Source organism: Xiphophorus couchianus, chromosome 20 (assembly GCF_001444195.1).
Source record: "Xiphophorus couchianus chromosome 20, X_couchianus-1.0, whole genome shotgun sequence".
Taxonomy (NCBI): domain Eukaryota; kingdom Metazoa; phylum Chordata; class Actinopteri; order Cyprinodontiformes; family Poeciliidae; genus Xiphophorus; species Xiphophorus couchianus.
In genome coordinates, this window is record NC_040247.1 from 6797378 (window position 1) to 6815233 (window position 17856).

The following is a 17856-nucleotide window of genomic DNA, read 5'->3' on the forward strand; positions in this document are numbered from 1 at the left end:
AATTTATCCTAAAGGTCTGAATGAACAAAAACTGAATTTAGGCTTCTACATGCATGTACAGAAAAAACAAGACTTTTATTTTGAAATCTTTCTACCTAAGCCCATTTGCCTCTACTAACTAACTGTACAGTATTGACTTGACCAATAAAGTGAATTCTAGTTTTCAGTGGAGGGAAAATCGTTTACACCGTGAGGAGAGTCTCTACACACCATCTCCATGTCTAAATTTGGGCTGAGGTAGATGCTGCTTTATCAGGATAGTTTGTCTCCTTCCACACTATGTTATGAAGATTTTGCTGGACACCGGCAGACAGAGAAAACTCCTCATCCTGTATGTATTTGTCGGGAATGTTGCAGGTCAGTAGTACCGTGCCGGATGCAAATAGAATTGATATTGCTGTACTAGCCTTTGTTATAAAAGCAGATTACGTTCATGGTGTCAGGGTCACTTTGACAAATAAGACCAACTTCATTTAAAAATAACTTGAATTTTTAACAACTATAGTCCAAACTGGCGTCTCAGCGTTTACATTTATTGAAATGTTTTATTGTTTGTTCTTTTTTTCCCCCTTTCTTTTAAATGCCACATTGCTAAATTTGAAAATACATCTAACGGTAAACATATTAGAAATGTATTAATTTTGTTTGGGGGTAACATTTAGAAGGCAAAACATACTGCAGGTGTGCGTTAATTCAGTAGGAGGTTCCAAGTAGCATTAAACGTTCACCCAACGTTCCCTGAATGTTGTCATGGCGACGGTCGCGGAACGTCAAAGTGGCGCACTAGTAAACAGCGCATTATTAGCGAGCGTTGGTTAGCTGTAAAGCTAAATGTCAAATAATCTGTAATAACTACAAAGTCAAAAGTAAGGATTTAAATAAATAAATAAATAAATAAAAAACACTTTACAATTTATAATTGTATATAAGAAGAAATATCAGTAAAAAAAAAAAAAAAAAACTGGTACAGAGGATCAATTTTTATCCAAAGCGATTTGGAAATTTCAAAAAATTATGAAAGGTATCAAGAAAAACGTAAGCATTTTAAAACCTGCAGTTGTTAAAAAAACAAAACAAAACAAAAAACTTTTCAACTTTGTTCCAGAAACCCGAAAATAAGATGGAAATTCAGGTAGGCAACTTCTTTTAGGTTATATTGCACTGATATCACAGTTTAATCCTCTGTTGGCAATATCTATTTATTTATTTTTGTTTCTTTTTGTCCTTTGTGTATAATCTCATTTGTTCATTATATTACTTTTTTTGGCACAGCTTACTTCTTCTGTACTGGCTTTTTTCTGGTTTGAATATAAATAAATGATAATACTAAAAAATCGAAGAGAAGGAAGAAATGGAAATTGGAGAGGGATACCTCGGCCAGTGTGGAATAAATGGTTTTGTTTTGTTTTTTAAACGGTAATTTAAAGCAATTCTTGGGCATTTATTTAGCCCTCCTGCAGTCTCTGTGCAATGTTCGAGATGAGCGTGCCAGATGTCACGGCTGGAGAAAGGGGAAATTATGGTGGTGTCCCGTCAGCCTATCAATTCTCGAAAGCACACACACATCTAGCCTCATTAAAGTACACTCGGGGTCAGCATGACCCCTACGGACCGTGCACAGTGTAAATAGCTTACTGGTTCTAATGGACCCCGTTTTTTAGGACTATGGGAGATTTAAGTTCTCCTTCAAGAAATGTCTAAATAAATGAAATGGACATCATGCATGAAAGGAAGTGAGAAAATCGGACATGAAGCCGTTCTTTGAATTGAGATGATATGGCTTTGCCAGGTGAGGAGCCTAAGTGTGGTATAGAAGTTTTGTAAAAGTATTTCAAAGCATTTTATGAACGTTCCCCAGCCCTACTCATTTATTTTCGGACTTCTGGAACAAAGTTTGATTTTCAGATGACAATCATTAAACATCCTCTGAACATTTGTTTGCTAGGTGGGATGTTTAAAAACATTTCTTATTATTCAAAACGCTGAAGCTACAGTATATGAAGGATAGACTATGTTTAGTCTATCCTTTAGTCTTTTAGTCTGCTGTGTTTTATCTAACTTAAATCCTTATTTACAAGAATTCTGCAAGATTTTGCCTGTAGAGTATAAGATTAATTATGTAATGTGTATACAATGACAAGTTACTAGATCTCAATATTTGTTTTTCCTTGTTAGTTCATCTTTGTGTGTGCAAACCTAAAATTAAACTAATTTATTCTTTCAACATATTTTGTAGAATCGCTTTAAAATAACCCATTACCACAATAACAGCTTAGCTTTTATGTGTGTGTTTGTGTGTGATTTTTCTTAATTTTTCTTTCCTTCTAGCTGATTGTCCCATACCTCAACATGGAGAGAACACAGTTCTCACAGAAGAATCCCTCCTAAAAAGTGAATTCCCTAATGGTACTGTGATCACATATGAGTGCAGAAATGGATATTACAAAGTAAATGGCACTGGGACGATGAACTGCGTCGATGGGAAGTGGACCGAGCCAGATATCATCTGCAGTAGTGAGTCCTGTCTAACTTGCATTTTACATCTAACAAATGCAGTCATCCAACATGCTTTACATTGTCATCTTGGCTCTATATAATCCTACACTGATGTCTACTGTTTGTTTTGTTTTTGTTGTTTTTTTTATATCAAAGAGAAAGACTGTGGTCTCCCTGAAGCACAACCACACATGCTATTTAACACCAGCGAAGGTACTCTGTTGGGTGCAATGGTTAAAGTAGCCTGTGACGAAGGGTAGGTATGATTTCAAATTCCATTATTTTCTGCTTAAACATCATTGTGTTATCTCAGAAAATCAAGTGTATGCCTTGACTCGCAGTAAGTCATTTCAATTGCGGACTGAAATTGCAACATTTGTTACATTTTTAGCTGGTGTGGTTCACTTTCACATTACACTGTTTCATCCATCCATCCATCCATCCATCCATCCATCAATATTGATAGATGGCTATTAACAGTATTATTAAGTATTAATAAGAAAATTGTAAAAAACCTTAATGCGGTGTTAATGTTTGTATCATTTTATTTAAGAAAATTGCAATCCATTTATCAGTAATCAGTGATTGATAGTGCCACATCCACCATTAGGAGACATTTTTGCTCTCCTCCCATTCCATTAAACTACTACATGAGAGAAGCAACTTAATGGCACTCTTGGTTCTTTATCCCCTATTTTCAGGTAGTACTGTACATGAAGTATAGTATAGTACTACCTGTAGTTAGGCCCCGCCCAACTAACGCCAGACTCTAACAGCAAATCTTACCTAATTTTTTCTGCAACAACCTTCATTCAGTTTTACACAATTTAATAAATTCCATGATGAACTTACAACATACTGTTTTACCAGCTAATACAGATCATAGATCAACACAGATCATAACTGAAAAATAATAGTAAGTGCCTCAGGTCTCCAAAGAAGCTATTTAAGAGGGAGCCTGTGAAAATAAAATTCCATAAATTTTTATTATGCAAGTAGTTAAAAAGAAAGAAAAGCACAATGAAATGCAAATCATTCATTCCTCTGTACAGATTATGTTACCTCAGAACAGTCAAATACAAGTCCTACAGGTGATGACAAATACATAAATAAAGCAATTTAATCTTTAATTGTTTCTTTAAAACAGTTGTCAAAATGCAGATGTATTTTCAAATCTTCCTATTTTATTTTATTTTTATGGTATTTTGCCACACTTAATGCAACTCTACAAAGGTGTGCTAGTTAACGAATTCAACATAAAGATAGGCAAATATTATACAAGCCTAGTCTATGCACTTTACCTTGTTTTGCAAACACTTTTTCAATTCATTAGACAAAAATTAGTGATTTTTATTAAAAAATTCCTTTTTAAATAAAACTTTTTTGTTTAAAAAAATTATAATTCCAAAAGCTTTTATCATAATTGTATTTCTTTAATTGAGATTAGATTTTGCTTGATTAAGTAATTGTGCAGCAAATTTACCACCTTTCTCCCCTATTTTCAGGGTGAAACATAGGCACTATGGATGGCTGTGAATATATACTGTACAATTTTACTTTAAAACGAAACAAAACTTTCCCTTTTATATAAAAGGATTATATAACCAGTGTTATTTTGGAAAAACACCTACCGGTACTTTAAAGGGTGCAGGTTGTTGTTTGGACCCTGTCTCCAATGTATGACTCAGTGTGAAAGAGTAATTAGCAAATATAGAATAAGTACCATAATTTTAATTATTAAATCTTATTCACGAGCTGGACTTTTTGTTATGGTTCATCAGATTCTATCATTCTTTATGAATACTTTTTTCTCTTTCCAGTTACGTGATATTTGGATCCAGCTATAGAACCTGCCTGGAGATAGGGTGGTATGGAAAGGGAGACTGTGTCCGCAAGTGTTTTAATTCTCTTTTTTTCAACACAGTTGGCCAAAGCATTGTGTACCTAAAACAGCTATTTTCTTTTTCTAATTTTCTCAGTTGTTACTTGTCCCAAACTGACTAAAGTGGAAAATGGTGAACATTCTTGGAATAGTGACGATAAACCAGGATACCAACAAACAATACATTTCACATGTAACACAGGATACACTATGGTTGGGACTGAAACCATTAGGTGTACTGAAACTGCCAAATATGATTATGAGCCACCACAATGCATCGGTAAGTTCTGCTTTATTTCAGACTTCACAGAAGATCTGTTAGCTGAGACAATATACAAACAGTTTGCAAATACATTTGTGAATAACTTAAATTGTCTTTCAACCACTTGTAAAATAGTGTATTGTCCAGTCTACATAAAAGAAACAATCTTACTGTTATTCATGCACTGAAATTGTAAAAGAGGAGAAATTAGAATCTTATATTGGAATATTTTCAAAAATGTGCCATAATAATAAAACTATACTGGGATTTGTTGTTGTATATAAGATACAACAGCAATTCCCTATTTCAAATCAGTGTATAAACAATACCAGCAAAATCCCAACATTGTTTATTATTGTGTTTATACTGTACTATGTGACACATTTGCTAGAGGATGATTTATATTTGTAGCAACCTGTTTATTGCAAAGAATCAAAAAATCACAAAACAGAAACTGCCTGACAATATGGCGATAAAGATCTGTGTACCTAAAACAGCTATTTTCTTTTTCTAATTTTCTCAGTTGTTACTTGTCCCAAACTGACTAAAGTGGAAAATGGTGAACATTCTTGGAATAGTGACGATAAACCAGTATACCAACAAACAATACATTTCACATGTAACACAGGATACACTATGGTTGGGACTGAAACCATTAGGTGTACTGAAACTGCCAAATATGATTATGAGCCACCACAATGCATCGGTAAGTTCTGCTTTATTTCAGACTTCACAGAAGATCTGATAGCTGAGACAATATACAAAACAGTTTGCAAATACATTGTGAATAACTTAAATTGTCTTTCAACCACTTGTAAAATAGCACATTGTCCAGTCTACATATAAGAAACAATCTTACTTTTATTCGTGCATTGAAATTGTAAAGGAAGAGAAATTAGAATCTTATATTGCAATATTTTCAAAAATGTGCCATAATATTAAAACTATACTGGGATTTGTTGTTGTATATAAGATACAACAACAATTCCCAATTGCAAATCAGTGTATAAACAATACCAGCAAAATCCCAACATTGTTTATTATTGTGTTTATACTGTACTTTGTGACACATTTGCTAGAGGATGATTTATATTTGTAGCAACCTGTTTATTGCAAATAATCAAGAAATCACAAAACAGAAACTGCCTGACAATATGGCTATAAAGAACTGCATACCTAAAACAACAATTTTCTTCTTCTAATTTTTTCAGTTGTTACTTGTCCCAAACTGACTAAAGTGGAAAATGGCAAACATTCTTGGAATAGTGACGATAAACCAGGATACCAACAAACAATAAATTTCACATGTAACACAGGATACACTATGGTTGGGAATGAAACCATTAGGTGTACTGAAACTGCCGAATATGATTATGAGCCACCACAATGCATCGGTAAGTTCTGCTTTATTTCAGAATTCACAGAAGATTGGTTAGCTGAGACAATATACAAACAGTTTGCAAATACATTGTGAATAACTTAAATTGTCTTTCAACCACTTGTAAAATAGTGTATTATCCAGTCTACATAAAAGAAACAATCTTACTTTTATTCATGCACTGAAATTGTAAAAGAGGAGAAATTAGAATCTTATATTGGAATATTTTCAAAAATGTCCACAAAAATATGGAGGTCCACAACTTGGTTCCACAACAGTGCTCAAGGCAAATGCGTATTGGCACAGACACCCAATGGACCTTACCAGAGGGGCCGCTTTTCATTGGCTGATGCCCATTCTACGTGGCCTTCTCACAAACACACTTAGCTTCCTGTTAGCTAAGTACAGCATAATGGCAGAACTGATACAACTTCTACACCTTGAAGCCTGTCTGCTACACAGTCTTACGTTAGCTAAACAGATCAATATGCAATGTGTACTGTATCTGACATACACTAAAGATTTTATTTTAGCAGAAAAGGCTTTGGACTAAACTGTTACTCCTGTTAGCCACTCTATCACCAAGTACAGCTAGTCAATCAACCATCGCTGTGTTCAGGGAAGCGCTGATTAATAATCGAGAAATAAATATCAAGCCTGGAAACTTGATATCGTAACGAACTGAATGTTATGTTTTTAACATAATCTTTGCTCGTCTTGTGGGGCGCAGGCGGTTGCCACGGTAACAGGTCTGCTTAAACTACAGAGACAGAGAGAGTAAAAAGGTAGGAGTGGTTTTGAGTTGATCAGCTGTTTGGGTTATTTTACCTTTGTTTACCTTTGCTGTGTCGCATTACAGCCGCTGCAGTTTCTAAACGTTGGACTAATTACCTCGTTCTTTTGTGAGTTTACGTCATTTCACAACAAACATCAAATAGAACAAATACATTTCATAAAATTTTAACAAACAAATGGCTTCTACCGTGGTAATTATGTGAAATTAAATTAATTATATCCCAACTTCAGAAGATTTGCCTTTACCTTTACAGAGCTCTCTGGTTCCTCCTATCAGTCTGTAGCTTCTCATATTGACGTCATCAAACCAAATGTCAGATCTACCATAACTGACTGACACCTGCTGGCCTCAGGTTTGCAACCAGCTTGTGACTGAGAAACCAGTAACCTCCTCCCAGATGATGACATGAACTTGTTAGTTCCTCTGTCCATTGTAGTAGCTGATATATTGTGAAAATCCGGTAGAAATGATGCACTAATCGAGTCATGTTGACATAGAAACAACGCGCCGCGAGGCTTTGCTTGTGAGATTTGCGGTCACGTGGGTTGGTTGTGGGCAGAGCTTGGTAAGGTCCATTCATATCATCAACAATAAAATCTAGTTTGAGAGAGATCTGAAAGTAGAGGAGCGATCACAAAGGGACGGAAATGGCTGACAACGTGATCTGATGTTATTTAGAAAGCTTGACAAAATTAATGACATTACCTATGAAAACCTACAATTACTACATGAGTCTTCATGGAGGGGCTGGCTCTCTTTTTGGCGGGCAGAGCACCTCCCTTTTGAAGTGGTAGATGAAATGCTGCTCAATTACGAGATTTTTATTTTCTCCTAGCTTATTGTCCCATACCTAAAGGTGGAGAGAACATGGTTCTCACTGATGAATCCCTCCTAAGAAAGGATTTTCCAGAGGGTACAAACGTCATATATGAGTGCGGCAATGGATATGAAAAAGAAAGTGGCTCTGAGATCATAACCTGCATTGGTGGAAATTGGACTGAGCCAGATCTAATCTGTAAGAGTGAGTCCTGTCTAACTTGCATATTAAAGTTACTTTACCCTAAACTGTTGGTAATTTGTCAAAATGTGTCTTGCTAACATATATAAGTGGAGATTAGCAGTTTTGAATAAGAGATTACAACATAGATGATTCCTATGAACTAAACCTATAAACAAATGGATGGTGCATGAATGTCAGTTGTAGATAAAGTGTGTTGCACATGCCAAATTAAAATTAGCTGCATGTTGCATATCAAGAAAATATCAAAATGCAGAAGATATGTACTCAGGATGATTGCAGCTGAATTCTTTGTTAAAGGATAGACCACAGAAGGCAAAATTACAACAAAAAGTATTTCATCTGCTCCTGCAACAAAACAATGTATAGAATAGAATAGAATAGAATAGAATAGAATAGAATAGAATAGAAGTACTAAATAATTTCCCTGCTGGGATGAATAAAGTAATTCTATTCTATTCTATTCATTCCGGCAGGGAAATTACTTCGCAGTTACAGCATAGAGACAAGACAAGAGACAAGACACAATAACAACGTCCGGGTGTTTAGTCTGGAGTTTGTCTGTGTCAGAGCTGATGACGTCACAGGCCACCGCTGCATCAGCTGATGGGGGAATGTAAACAGCGATCAAAATGGCGGACGTAAACTCCCTCGGTAAATAACACGGCCGCATTCCCACAGCCAGAAGTTCAATGTCCGGGCTACAAATCTGTTCCTTCACGTTAACATGGCCGGGATTACACCACCTCTCACTCACATAAGTGCTATCCCGCCGCCCCTCTTCTTCCGACTCGTGGAAAAGTCCCTGTCCCCCGCACCAAGGAAAATCCAGGAACATCCACGCTGTAGTCCGGAATAAGCGAGTGTAGCCAGGTTTCCATGAAGCAGAAGATACTGCACTCCCAGTACTCCTTCTGGGTCCTAACCAACGCCGTGAGTTCGTCTGTCCAATTTACCAAAGACCTCACGTTCCCCACAATAATCGCCGGTAACGCTGGCCTGCGCCGTCTCTTCTTCTACCTCCGTTTAACTCCAGACCCACAGCACCGTCGTCTCCTCTGTAACTCCTCCGGAACCACAGGCCCATCTCCGGGCAGCAGCAGAGGCCCACACAGCGCAATCAGCCGTTCACGCGAGCAAACAATGCCGCTACTCTGCTCGGCGAGGTTCTCCGCAACCAAGAGTATAAAAAGTAGCAGATGAACGCGGAGAACATCGACAGAACCACATCCAGCCATTGTGGAAAGCCCAACTGATGATCCATGGGTTCTTCAAGCACGGATCCTTAATCGGTTACAGCAAATATACACAGACAAACACACACGACGGGAGCTGCGTCTGCAGGTAGCCAGCTGCGCCGGCGCCATCTTGACGAAATAGAATACGTAACAAGAATATTTTGCCATAGTTTCACATTTTTACTGTACTTTGTGATGAGAAATATATATTTCTGTAAAAGTTTATTAAAAAGATTGTGTTCCCTTCAGAGATTTCCTTACCACACCACAATATTGAGTTGGGTCGTGGGGATAGCAGCCTCTGTAGGGAGTCCCAGTTTTCATTCTCCCCAGGAACCTGGACCAGCTCCTCTGTCGGAAACCCAAAGCGTTCCCAGGCCAGCTCACATAGTCCCTCCAGCATGTCCTGAGTCTTCCTATGGTTCCCCACTGAGTAGGACGTGCCTGTAACACTTCACCAGGGAGGCGTCCAGGAGGCATCCTAGTGAGATGCCCGAGCAACCTCTACTACCTCCTCTCAATGTGGAAAAGCAGTGGCTCTAATCTGAGTCCCTCCTGGATGACTGAACTTCTCACCCTATTTCTGAGAAGAAGCCCAGACACCTTGTGGAGAAAATTCATTTTGGCCACTTGAGTTTTGTGATCTCATTCTTTCGGTCATGACCCAAGTCTTGTGATCATAGATAAGGGTAGGAACGTAAGTTGACTGGTAAATTGAGAACTTTGCCTTTTGACTTAGTTCTCTCTCCACGACAAGAGACCAGTACTGCTCCCTCACTAATTGGCCTATTGATCTCGGGGTCCATTTTTCCCTCATTCGTGGGATCCCAAGATACTTAGACCCCTTCTGTGAGCCGAAGAAGGCACTCTTCCCTTTTCTGGCTCAAGGGCATGGCCTCGGATTTGGAGACACTGATCATCATCCTGGCTGCTTCACACTCAGCTGCAAACCACTCCAGCAAAAGCTTAACGACCTGATGAAGCCCATAGAACTACATCATCTGCAGAAAACAAACATGCAATTATAAGGCCACCAAAAAACAATCCCCCTAAATGTCTTAGCTGCACTTACAGATTCTTTTCATGAATATTATGAACAGAATATGAGACAGTGGACAACCTTGGCAGAGTCCAACTCTCACCGAAAATGAGCCCACCTTACTATCATCATGCAGAGCAAGCTCTGACACAGATCAAGCAGGAACCTAAAAGACCGTATCGCAGGGCCTAGTATGCCATACTCCCGGAGTACCTCGTAGAGGAAGGGACACAGTCGAGCGTCTTCTCCAAGTCGTCAAAGGACATGTAGACCACACTCTGCAGTCCCTCTTCCACAGGTGATGAGTCCATGGAAAGGAGGACCCACGTGTCCTCTTTGGGCTTTTCCTGGCCAGGATATATGGATGAAAGTTCAGCCAAAAGGCGCTAGCCAGCTTGCCTCACCTCAAGCACTGGCTCCAAAATGGGGCCCTGGTGACCCGCATCCGGGCGAGGGAACCCTGACTCCATTGATTGTACTCATCATAATTGATCTTTGGGCTGCAAATTGTCTGGTTTCTCACCCAGAACCTTTCTGCCTTGGGTGACCCTTCCAGAGGCATGAAGCCTCTGACAGTATAACTCCTAGAATCATTGGGACACTCCAGTTCCTCCGCCACTGCATGGAGGCAGCCCAGGGAGGGATTACACACATTTTGTTTTAATCCAAATTAGGAAATATATGAGAATTATGCTAACTTTGTCATGTAAAGGCTATAGAGTAATACCATCTGATAAAAATATTACTACACCAGTACATCAGAATCCACTTTATGAAAAAGTATCAAATGTTTTCTTTTAAAAAGCTCTAAATGTCTTCATAAATGTATTTTTCAATCAAGCTGGACAGCAATTTTTTAACTTAAAATTTGTCAGTGCAGCAGTAATGTTCTGTTCTTTTCATCTTTTTTTGTCATAATCAAGTGAATTTTCTGTGTACTACAGCGGGAAATAAATTATAGATTTCTCAGACAATGTAAAAGTTGAAAACCACTGATTACCAGTCTGGTGATGAACTTGGTGAACCACGGCCATACGAAAGAATCTTAGCATGTTTGGAGAATGATAAGTGGATGTTTCTCCTCTCTCGACACATCTGCAGGAGTTTATCGGTTTCCTGAAGAATTGTGAAGTGTGTTGATGTTTTTCTTATAAAAACTTAATCAGATTTTTGCTATAATGTTGTAAATCCACTAACTACACTGTTTTGTACTTGGAGAGGAGAGTGTAGAGACAATAAAAGAAGGTGACTTATTGTTTTGAAGTCTAAAGATGAGAACAAGATGTGTTATCATTGGTTGGGCTTTGTAATGATTTTATATGTCTTTACAGAAAATACACCTCGTATAGGCAGTGTGGCCATTATTGCGATAGGTAACATGAATTAAAGTGTCTCTCTGTGAAATTAATATTAGCATTTTCTGTGACTGAAAGTGAAATGAAAAATATCAAAACATATTTTCTTTCATTTTCTTCACAGTTTGCAGTATAGTTGGAATTTTTGTAAACAGTTTTCTTACTGGTGAGATATTGTATGTTATATTTAAAAATTATCATATTTGTTTATATGTATAATTCAGCTTTTCAACTCCTGCTCCTTTTCTCTGTTGCATGTTCTGTCCCTTCAACATCTGCACGTTTACATGTAAAGACACGGTAAGGTTGAACACTTTGATTCCATTATAGGACATTAAACTCACTGAAAATCACTGAAACAATGTACAATCATTAATTTTCAGGGGTTTTATTGTGCATTGATGTAGTTGGTTCTTAATATGTAAAAACAGGTAGGCATATTTAGTTGTTTAAATTTTAGCTGGCAATGTCAACCTAACTGGGTGAAAATGAAAAATACTGCCAAGGGGAAAAATGCACATTAACTAACTGTAATAATGCTTGAGATTTTTTCCTTGAAACTAAATACAATCCATTTACAGGTTTCTTTTTTTGCCCAGTAGGTTTTCTACATTGCTTTTAGAAAACTTTGTCCACTCTTTAAAATTATGTTAAAGGATTTTAGAGCAACAATGGCCTGTTTAACCTCATTTTAGCATCTCTCTTGAACTTAAATTCAATCAATCAATCAAATTTTATTTGTATAGCACATTTCAGCAGCAAGACATTTCAAAGTGCTTTACATCATTACAAACACAGAATCACAATGCAATATAGAATCAATCATTAAGTCAAGTTACATCAATAAATTTGTAATTGATTACATTTCAAATACAATTCTAAACAGGTGGGTTTTTAGTTGAGATTTAAAAGAAGTCAGTGTTTCAGCTGTTTTACAAACTCCCCCATAGATGCCATTTTTGCTCAGACTCTTTACTATTGATGCATTACAGATGCTTTTGATAAGTTGTCGATGTGCTCTTAAAGCCTTATAAGTAGCCTCATAAACAAGTTGAAAGATGTTCAGGATTTTTTTTTTTTTTTTTTTGCCATCTGTTCTTGATGTGAAGATACAACACACAAAGTTTAGACCGGACAACCATAAATGCTTTCTTCAAGGCGACTTAATGTTATACTAATGCAGAATTGGGTAAAAGGAAGCCTTAATTATGTCAAATTCTACTGGTGTAGAATTTACACTTATTTTTCTGTAATAAATTCTTATTACAGAAAAATAAGAATTTTTCTGTAAGAAAAATATTGTCATTACAGTGACACATCCTTAATTCCATGGAATGTTAATTACAAATGTATTAAATCAATTAACATTTATTTTAAAAAATTGCAGGCCAATAATTCTCACACAAATTTCTTATTTGATGGCACTATAGCTCATATGTCACTGGAGAAGAGCTGATGACGGAGTTCTTCTTCATTCAGGTATCCATTTCATATGCATTTTCAGAATACCAAACAAGCCTGTTTAAGCTGTTTTAACGTTTTTCTTTTTGTTATTTTCTGAGTGAAATATGAAGTACAAATATAATGTCCATATTAGGGCAAGAAAAAACATTACTGTTGTCAATTTTCTTTTTCCACCACAATGAAAATGCAACTCTGATTAAAGAGTTAGTACTTGCTTTCTTATCTCTGTTTCTATCACAGGTGGAACTGGACCCAGCTGTTGGGACATCTACTACAGATGAAGGACTGCCAAACTCTGAGCACCTTACCAAGCCTTAGATAAAGCAAGCAGGCTCCCTTTTATTATCTTATTGTTTTCTCTTTTAAAAGAAGAAAACCAAACGTCATATATGGTATAGTATTGTTTCAACGTTTAATTTTTAGAAGTACTTTTTCTTAATAGTTTTATTGGCTGTAGTGACCTTTACTTGAGACCGGTTAAACAGGAAAGTCGGTAATGAGAGAAGGGGAAGATATGCGGCACAGGCAAAGAGAACTTTTTTATAATTATTTTTACCTAATTATTTAAAGATTGAAAATACTTTATTTCACTTAATTTCTTTTCTTTCTACTAAATATGTTGTAAACACTTTTTCTACTTGTGTTATAAATGATTTCATTCAGTGAAAAAAGTGTAGCTTAAATGTTTTCATAAATCTTAAGCCTGTGAGTTTCCAGGTTTTTCTGTTATGTGATGTTTTATCAGGACCGACATATAATCCAAGTTGTTCAGGAATGATAGAGTTGGTTTAATGCAGTTTACAGACTGCATTGGAGGTTAGTGAAGATTCGTTCTTTTCATGATTGTTTACTGTGGGTTTTTTTATCTACTATGCAGAATATTAACAAACCATTTTATTGGGAAAGATTCCAAAGCAACTTTAAAATGAAACATTTTCTTATAAAAAAAATAGAAAAAGAAATAATCTATTTTTGACAATAAAATAATGTGTGTACAATGTATCTATTTATGCATATGTAAAGATAAAGATGTCCATCACATCTGTCCACAACTATGTGATAAAGTTCACATTAATAAAAGCCAAATGGAGGGTAAACTTGAATTTTATCACGTTGTTTTCAGTTTACAAGTCTGCTTACGTTTTGAGTTTTGTGCAATAATTTGTATGTTTGAGTAAATCCAGCTCTGAATACCAGGTACAAGTTGTCCACTCTGGTCCTGAGAGAGATAACACTATCTTCCCTGCACTGTTTGACTTTCAGACACTTTTGTTCTGACACTTTTCTGTCATCTTTGCAGCATACTGTGGCCTTGCATTGCTTCATTAGAAAAAAGGAACTCCTTGAGTGAAAAGAAAATATTTAAAATGAATTGCTATGACATTGACATAGCATTCTGTTCATGCACTAAAAATAAAACTTTGCTGATTTTCTGTGTCCTTGTTCTGAATTTTTTAGATTTAAAAAAAACAATATTCAAATCACGTCTGGTTGATGGCTGCCAATGAATTAAGTCAAATTTCTTTAGCTTTAATAAGTTAAGAATTTTATTATAAGAATTAAAGGTGACTGAGATGAATTAATAATCATCTTGGTCAGTCGTTCGCAAACTGTGTTCCTGAAACCAGTGGTGGTCCATGGGATCCATGTAGTGGTACGCAAGATACTGCATTTTTACTAGGTGCTGTAACGTCACCTCAGCTCAAAGTACAACGCAATACAGTTAGCTTACCAAATTATTGTTATTAAAGTAATAATGAAAAAGTGGTTAAGACCGGGTTACTCAAAATAAAACCTGAAGATACAAATGGAAAGGAAACAGAGCCAAGACTATTTTTATAATTAGAAGAATTCCTGTCTGCAAGAATAGTTTTCAGTTTCTTAAGTGTGAAATGCAGAACGTATTTCTATAACGATAGCATGACACCAACACGCATATCTACCCTTACCAAAAAGTAATTTATTCAATAAGAATACAAATTTGTTTTATACAAATATTTTGTAATGTTGTTTAACTTTTTGGCAGTGGCTTCCTTCTTTTCAATAACATGTTAGAAATGTGTAAACCGAGTGCAGATTTTAACCTTTATTTCCTCAGTCTCCGATTTTCCACTCGGAGAATGACAGAAAATCAGCAATTTTATATCTCAAATATCGCGATGCTTATAATACAATGATTAGCGAGTCTCGCGAGACTATTATATAGTCAATTGCGGGTGAGTAGGGGTGTCACATGTACCACCGCAGTTTACCTGCTAGGTATATTAGCTGGAGTGGGGAGGCACGAAGGTTAGGACACGTTGGAAGGAGCAGAGCTGCAGGAGCCAACTTTTGTGAGCCAGAAGGGAGATGAAAAAGACCCGGTCTTGTGCGCTATTCGGTTCCCCTGCGAAAATCTGTTCCCCCTGTGTCGGGAGCGCGCATTACAGCCGGAGAGGCGGATCTGACCATTTTCACGGCGCTTCTGATCGATTTCTCGGTAAAAACAACTCAGTTAATCATGTCAAGCTTGTAACATTTAGTTTAATCGGCAGCTATTGTTTACAAAATTGTAAAAATAATTAAATAAACGAGGTCTTTTTACGCTGTTTTGTGTTATTTTAAACGCCAAGAGAATCGGTCTTTTTCTAACTTTTGTCACTTACGCCTGACAGAAATAAAAGTCAGTCAACACTTAGTGTGTATTTATAATTTTTCATTGCTGATATAAGACGATTGCTGAAAGCATGGCATAATTATTAAGACTTCCTGAAAAGACGAAAGCGTGGACTTTCTGGTAAATCCCGTTCTAATGTAAAATATGACAGATTACTGTAGTAAGGGCATTTCTAGTATACTGCAGGCTATCACACATAACAATTTTTGAGAATTTGGCAACAGTTGCCCTTTATTCCCAAACGTTATGGGGGGAGGAGAGTAGAGAATGAATATTTCAGCTGCCTGAAATAACCTGTTCCCCTCCATAACATGGGAACAAATTAATTCACCAACAAGGCCTTAACTCTGTTTATTCCTCTTATCATCAACAATAAATCCTGTGAATTTGGTAACATTTGCTCTTTATTTGACAAAGTTATGAGGGGGGAACCATATATTTCAGCTGCCTGAAATAACCTGTTCCCCCTCCATAACATGGGAAAAAATAAGCAAACCCTGTGAATTTTGAAACTGTTGGTCATTATTTGTCTATATATCGTTTGAAGCAATTAATTATTTGATATTTTGAAATCTAAGATGGTTATAATAAATATGTGTTTATATTGTAAGGTGCATTGTTAGATGTAAAATCTGCAACATATTTGTAACTTGGAAGATACACATTTAAACAGAGCATACATTACATAAAGATAATCACATCAACAGTAATATTTATTATAACCATCTTAGATTTCAAAATATCAAATAATTAATTGCTTCAAACGATATATAGACAAATAATGACCAACAGTTTCAAAATTCACAGGGTTTGCTTATTTTTTCCCATGTTATGGAGGGGAACAGGTTATTTCAGGCAGCTGAAATATATGGTTCCCCCCTCATAACTTTGTCAAATAAAGAGCAAATGTTACCAAATTCACAGGATTTATTGTTGATGATAAGAGGAATAAACAGAGTTAAGGCCTTGTTGGTGAATTAATTTGTTCCCATGTTATGGAGGGGAACAGGTTATTTCAGGCAGCTGAAATATTCATTCTCTACTCTCCTCCCCCCATAACGTTTGGGAATAAAGGGCAACTGTTGCCAAATTCTCAAAAATTGTTATGTGTGATAGCCTGTAGTATACTAGAAATGCCCTTACTACAGTAATCTGTCATATTTTACATTAGAACGGGATTTACCAGAAAGTCCACGCTTTCGTCTTTTCAGGAAGTCTTAATAATTATGCCATGCTTTCAGCAATCGTCTTATATCAGCAATGAAAAATTATAAATACACACTAAGTGTTGACTGACTTTTATTTCTGTCAGGCGTAAGTGACAAAAGTTAGAAAAAGACCGATTCTCTTGGCGTTTAAAATAACACAAAACAGCGTAAAAAGACCTCGTTTATTTAATTATTTTTACAATTTTGTAAACAATAGCTGCCGATTAAACTAAATGTTACAAGCTTGACATGATTAACTGAGTTGTTTTTACCGAGAAATCGATCAGAAGCGCCGTGAAAATGGTCAGATCCGCCTCTCCGGCTGTAATGCGCGCTCCCGACACAGGGGGAACAGATTTTCGCAGGGGAACCGAATAGCGCACAAGTCTTGTGTGAGATAAAAACTGTGGAACTGGCCAGTTGATGGCGAGCTAAAAGACCAGGCCTAGAGCCAAGGAAAGATTTCACTTTTTGGTGATTGAAGACTTCTGCTTTCCTACCAGGCTGGTAGGAGAATTCCTGCAGCCAACGAATGATTCTGATCCTACTTTGATCTGACTTTTGTTCACCCAGGACTTGAACCAAGCACTGCATAATTATATTGTTTGAGAGCCCTAATTAATCCCAATTTGGGGTGGATGTACTAACAGGTGTGGGCTTATTAATTGTGGAACTTTGGGAATGATTGATTAATTTAGTTTCTTTGTTTTTTGTTCTTTTTATTCCCCCCCATCTTTTAATGGCCATTTGGATGTTCCCAATGCTGTTGTAAATATGTATATACTGTATACTATTCACATTGCAAATATAAAACACTCACAACTTCTAGCCTATCTGCTCCTTTTTGAATTGTACCTATCTCCTGAGGGGGAAAAAAACTAGCCATTTATCTTATTGGTCAAAATTCATTTATATACAAATATTTTATATTTGTATATAAATGTTATTGGAATATTCCTAAATTCCAATAACATGGCTTACTATATTCAAAGTTCATCAATTACTCTCCTAATCAGCTGCATCCATAGCAGAGTTACTTGCACTGATTTTACTGGTTTAAATAA

General features: G+C 36.5%; 1 protein-coding gene across 1 annotated transcript; it reads left to right on the forward strand.

The window, feature by feature from the left end:
* Positions 1-110: 110 nt before the first annotated feature.
* LOC114135235 (sushi, von Willebrand factor type A, EGF and pentraxin domain-containing protein 1-like) lies at positions 111-14358 on the forward strand. Its single transcript, XM_028002339.1, has 13 exons — positions 111-357; positions 2329-2514; positions 2653-2752; positions 4317-4387; positions 4476-4658; positions 5164-5346; positions 5852-6034; positions 7650-7835; positions 11441-11482; positions 11589-11630; positions 11760-11764; positions 12895-12943; positions 13169-14358. The coding sequence occupies exons 1-13, from the start codon at positions 285-287 to the stop codon at positions 13207-13209; spliced, it is 1344 nt and encodes a 447-aa protein (XP_027858140.1). The 5' UTR covers positions 111-284; the 3' UTR covers positions 13210-14358.
* The last annotated feature ends 3498 nt before the right edge of the window (positions 14359-17856 follow it).

Coding starts and splice junctions, on each gene's coding strand:
- LOC114135235 (XM_028002339.1), top strand. CDS start 285: ATGAAGATTTTGCTGGACACCGGCAGACAGAGAAAACTCCTCATCCTG. Junction 2,515..2,652: donor GCCAGATATCATCTGCAGTA/GTGAGTCCTGTC, acceptor TTTATATCAAAG/AGAAAGACTGTGGTCTCCCT. Junction 5,347..5,851: donor TGAGCCACCACAATGCATCG/GTAAGTTCTGCT, acceptor TAATTTTTTCAG/TTGTTACTTGTCCCAAACTG.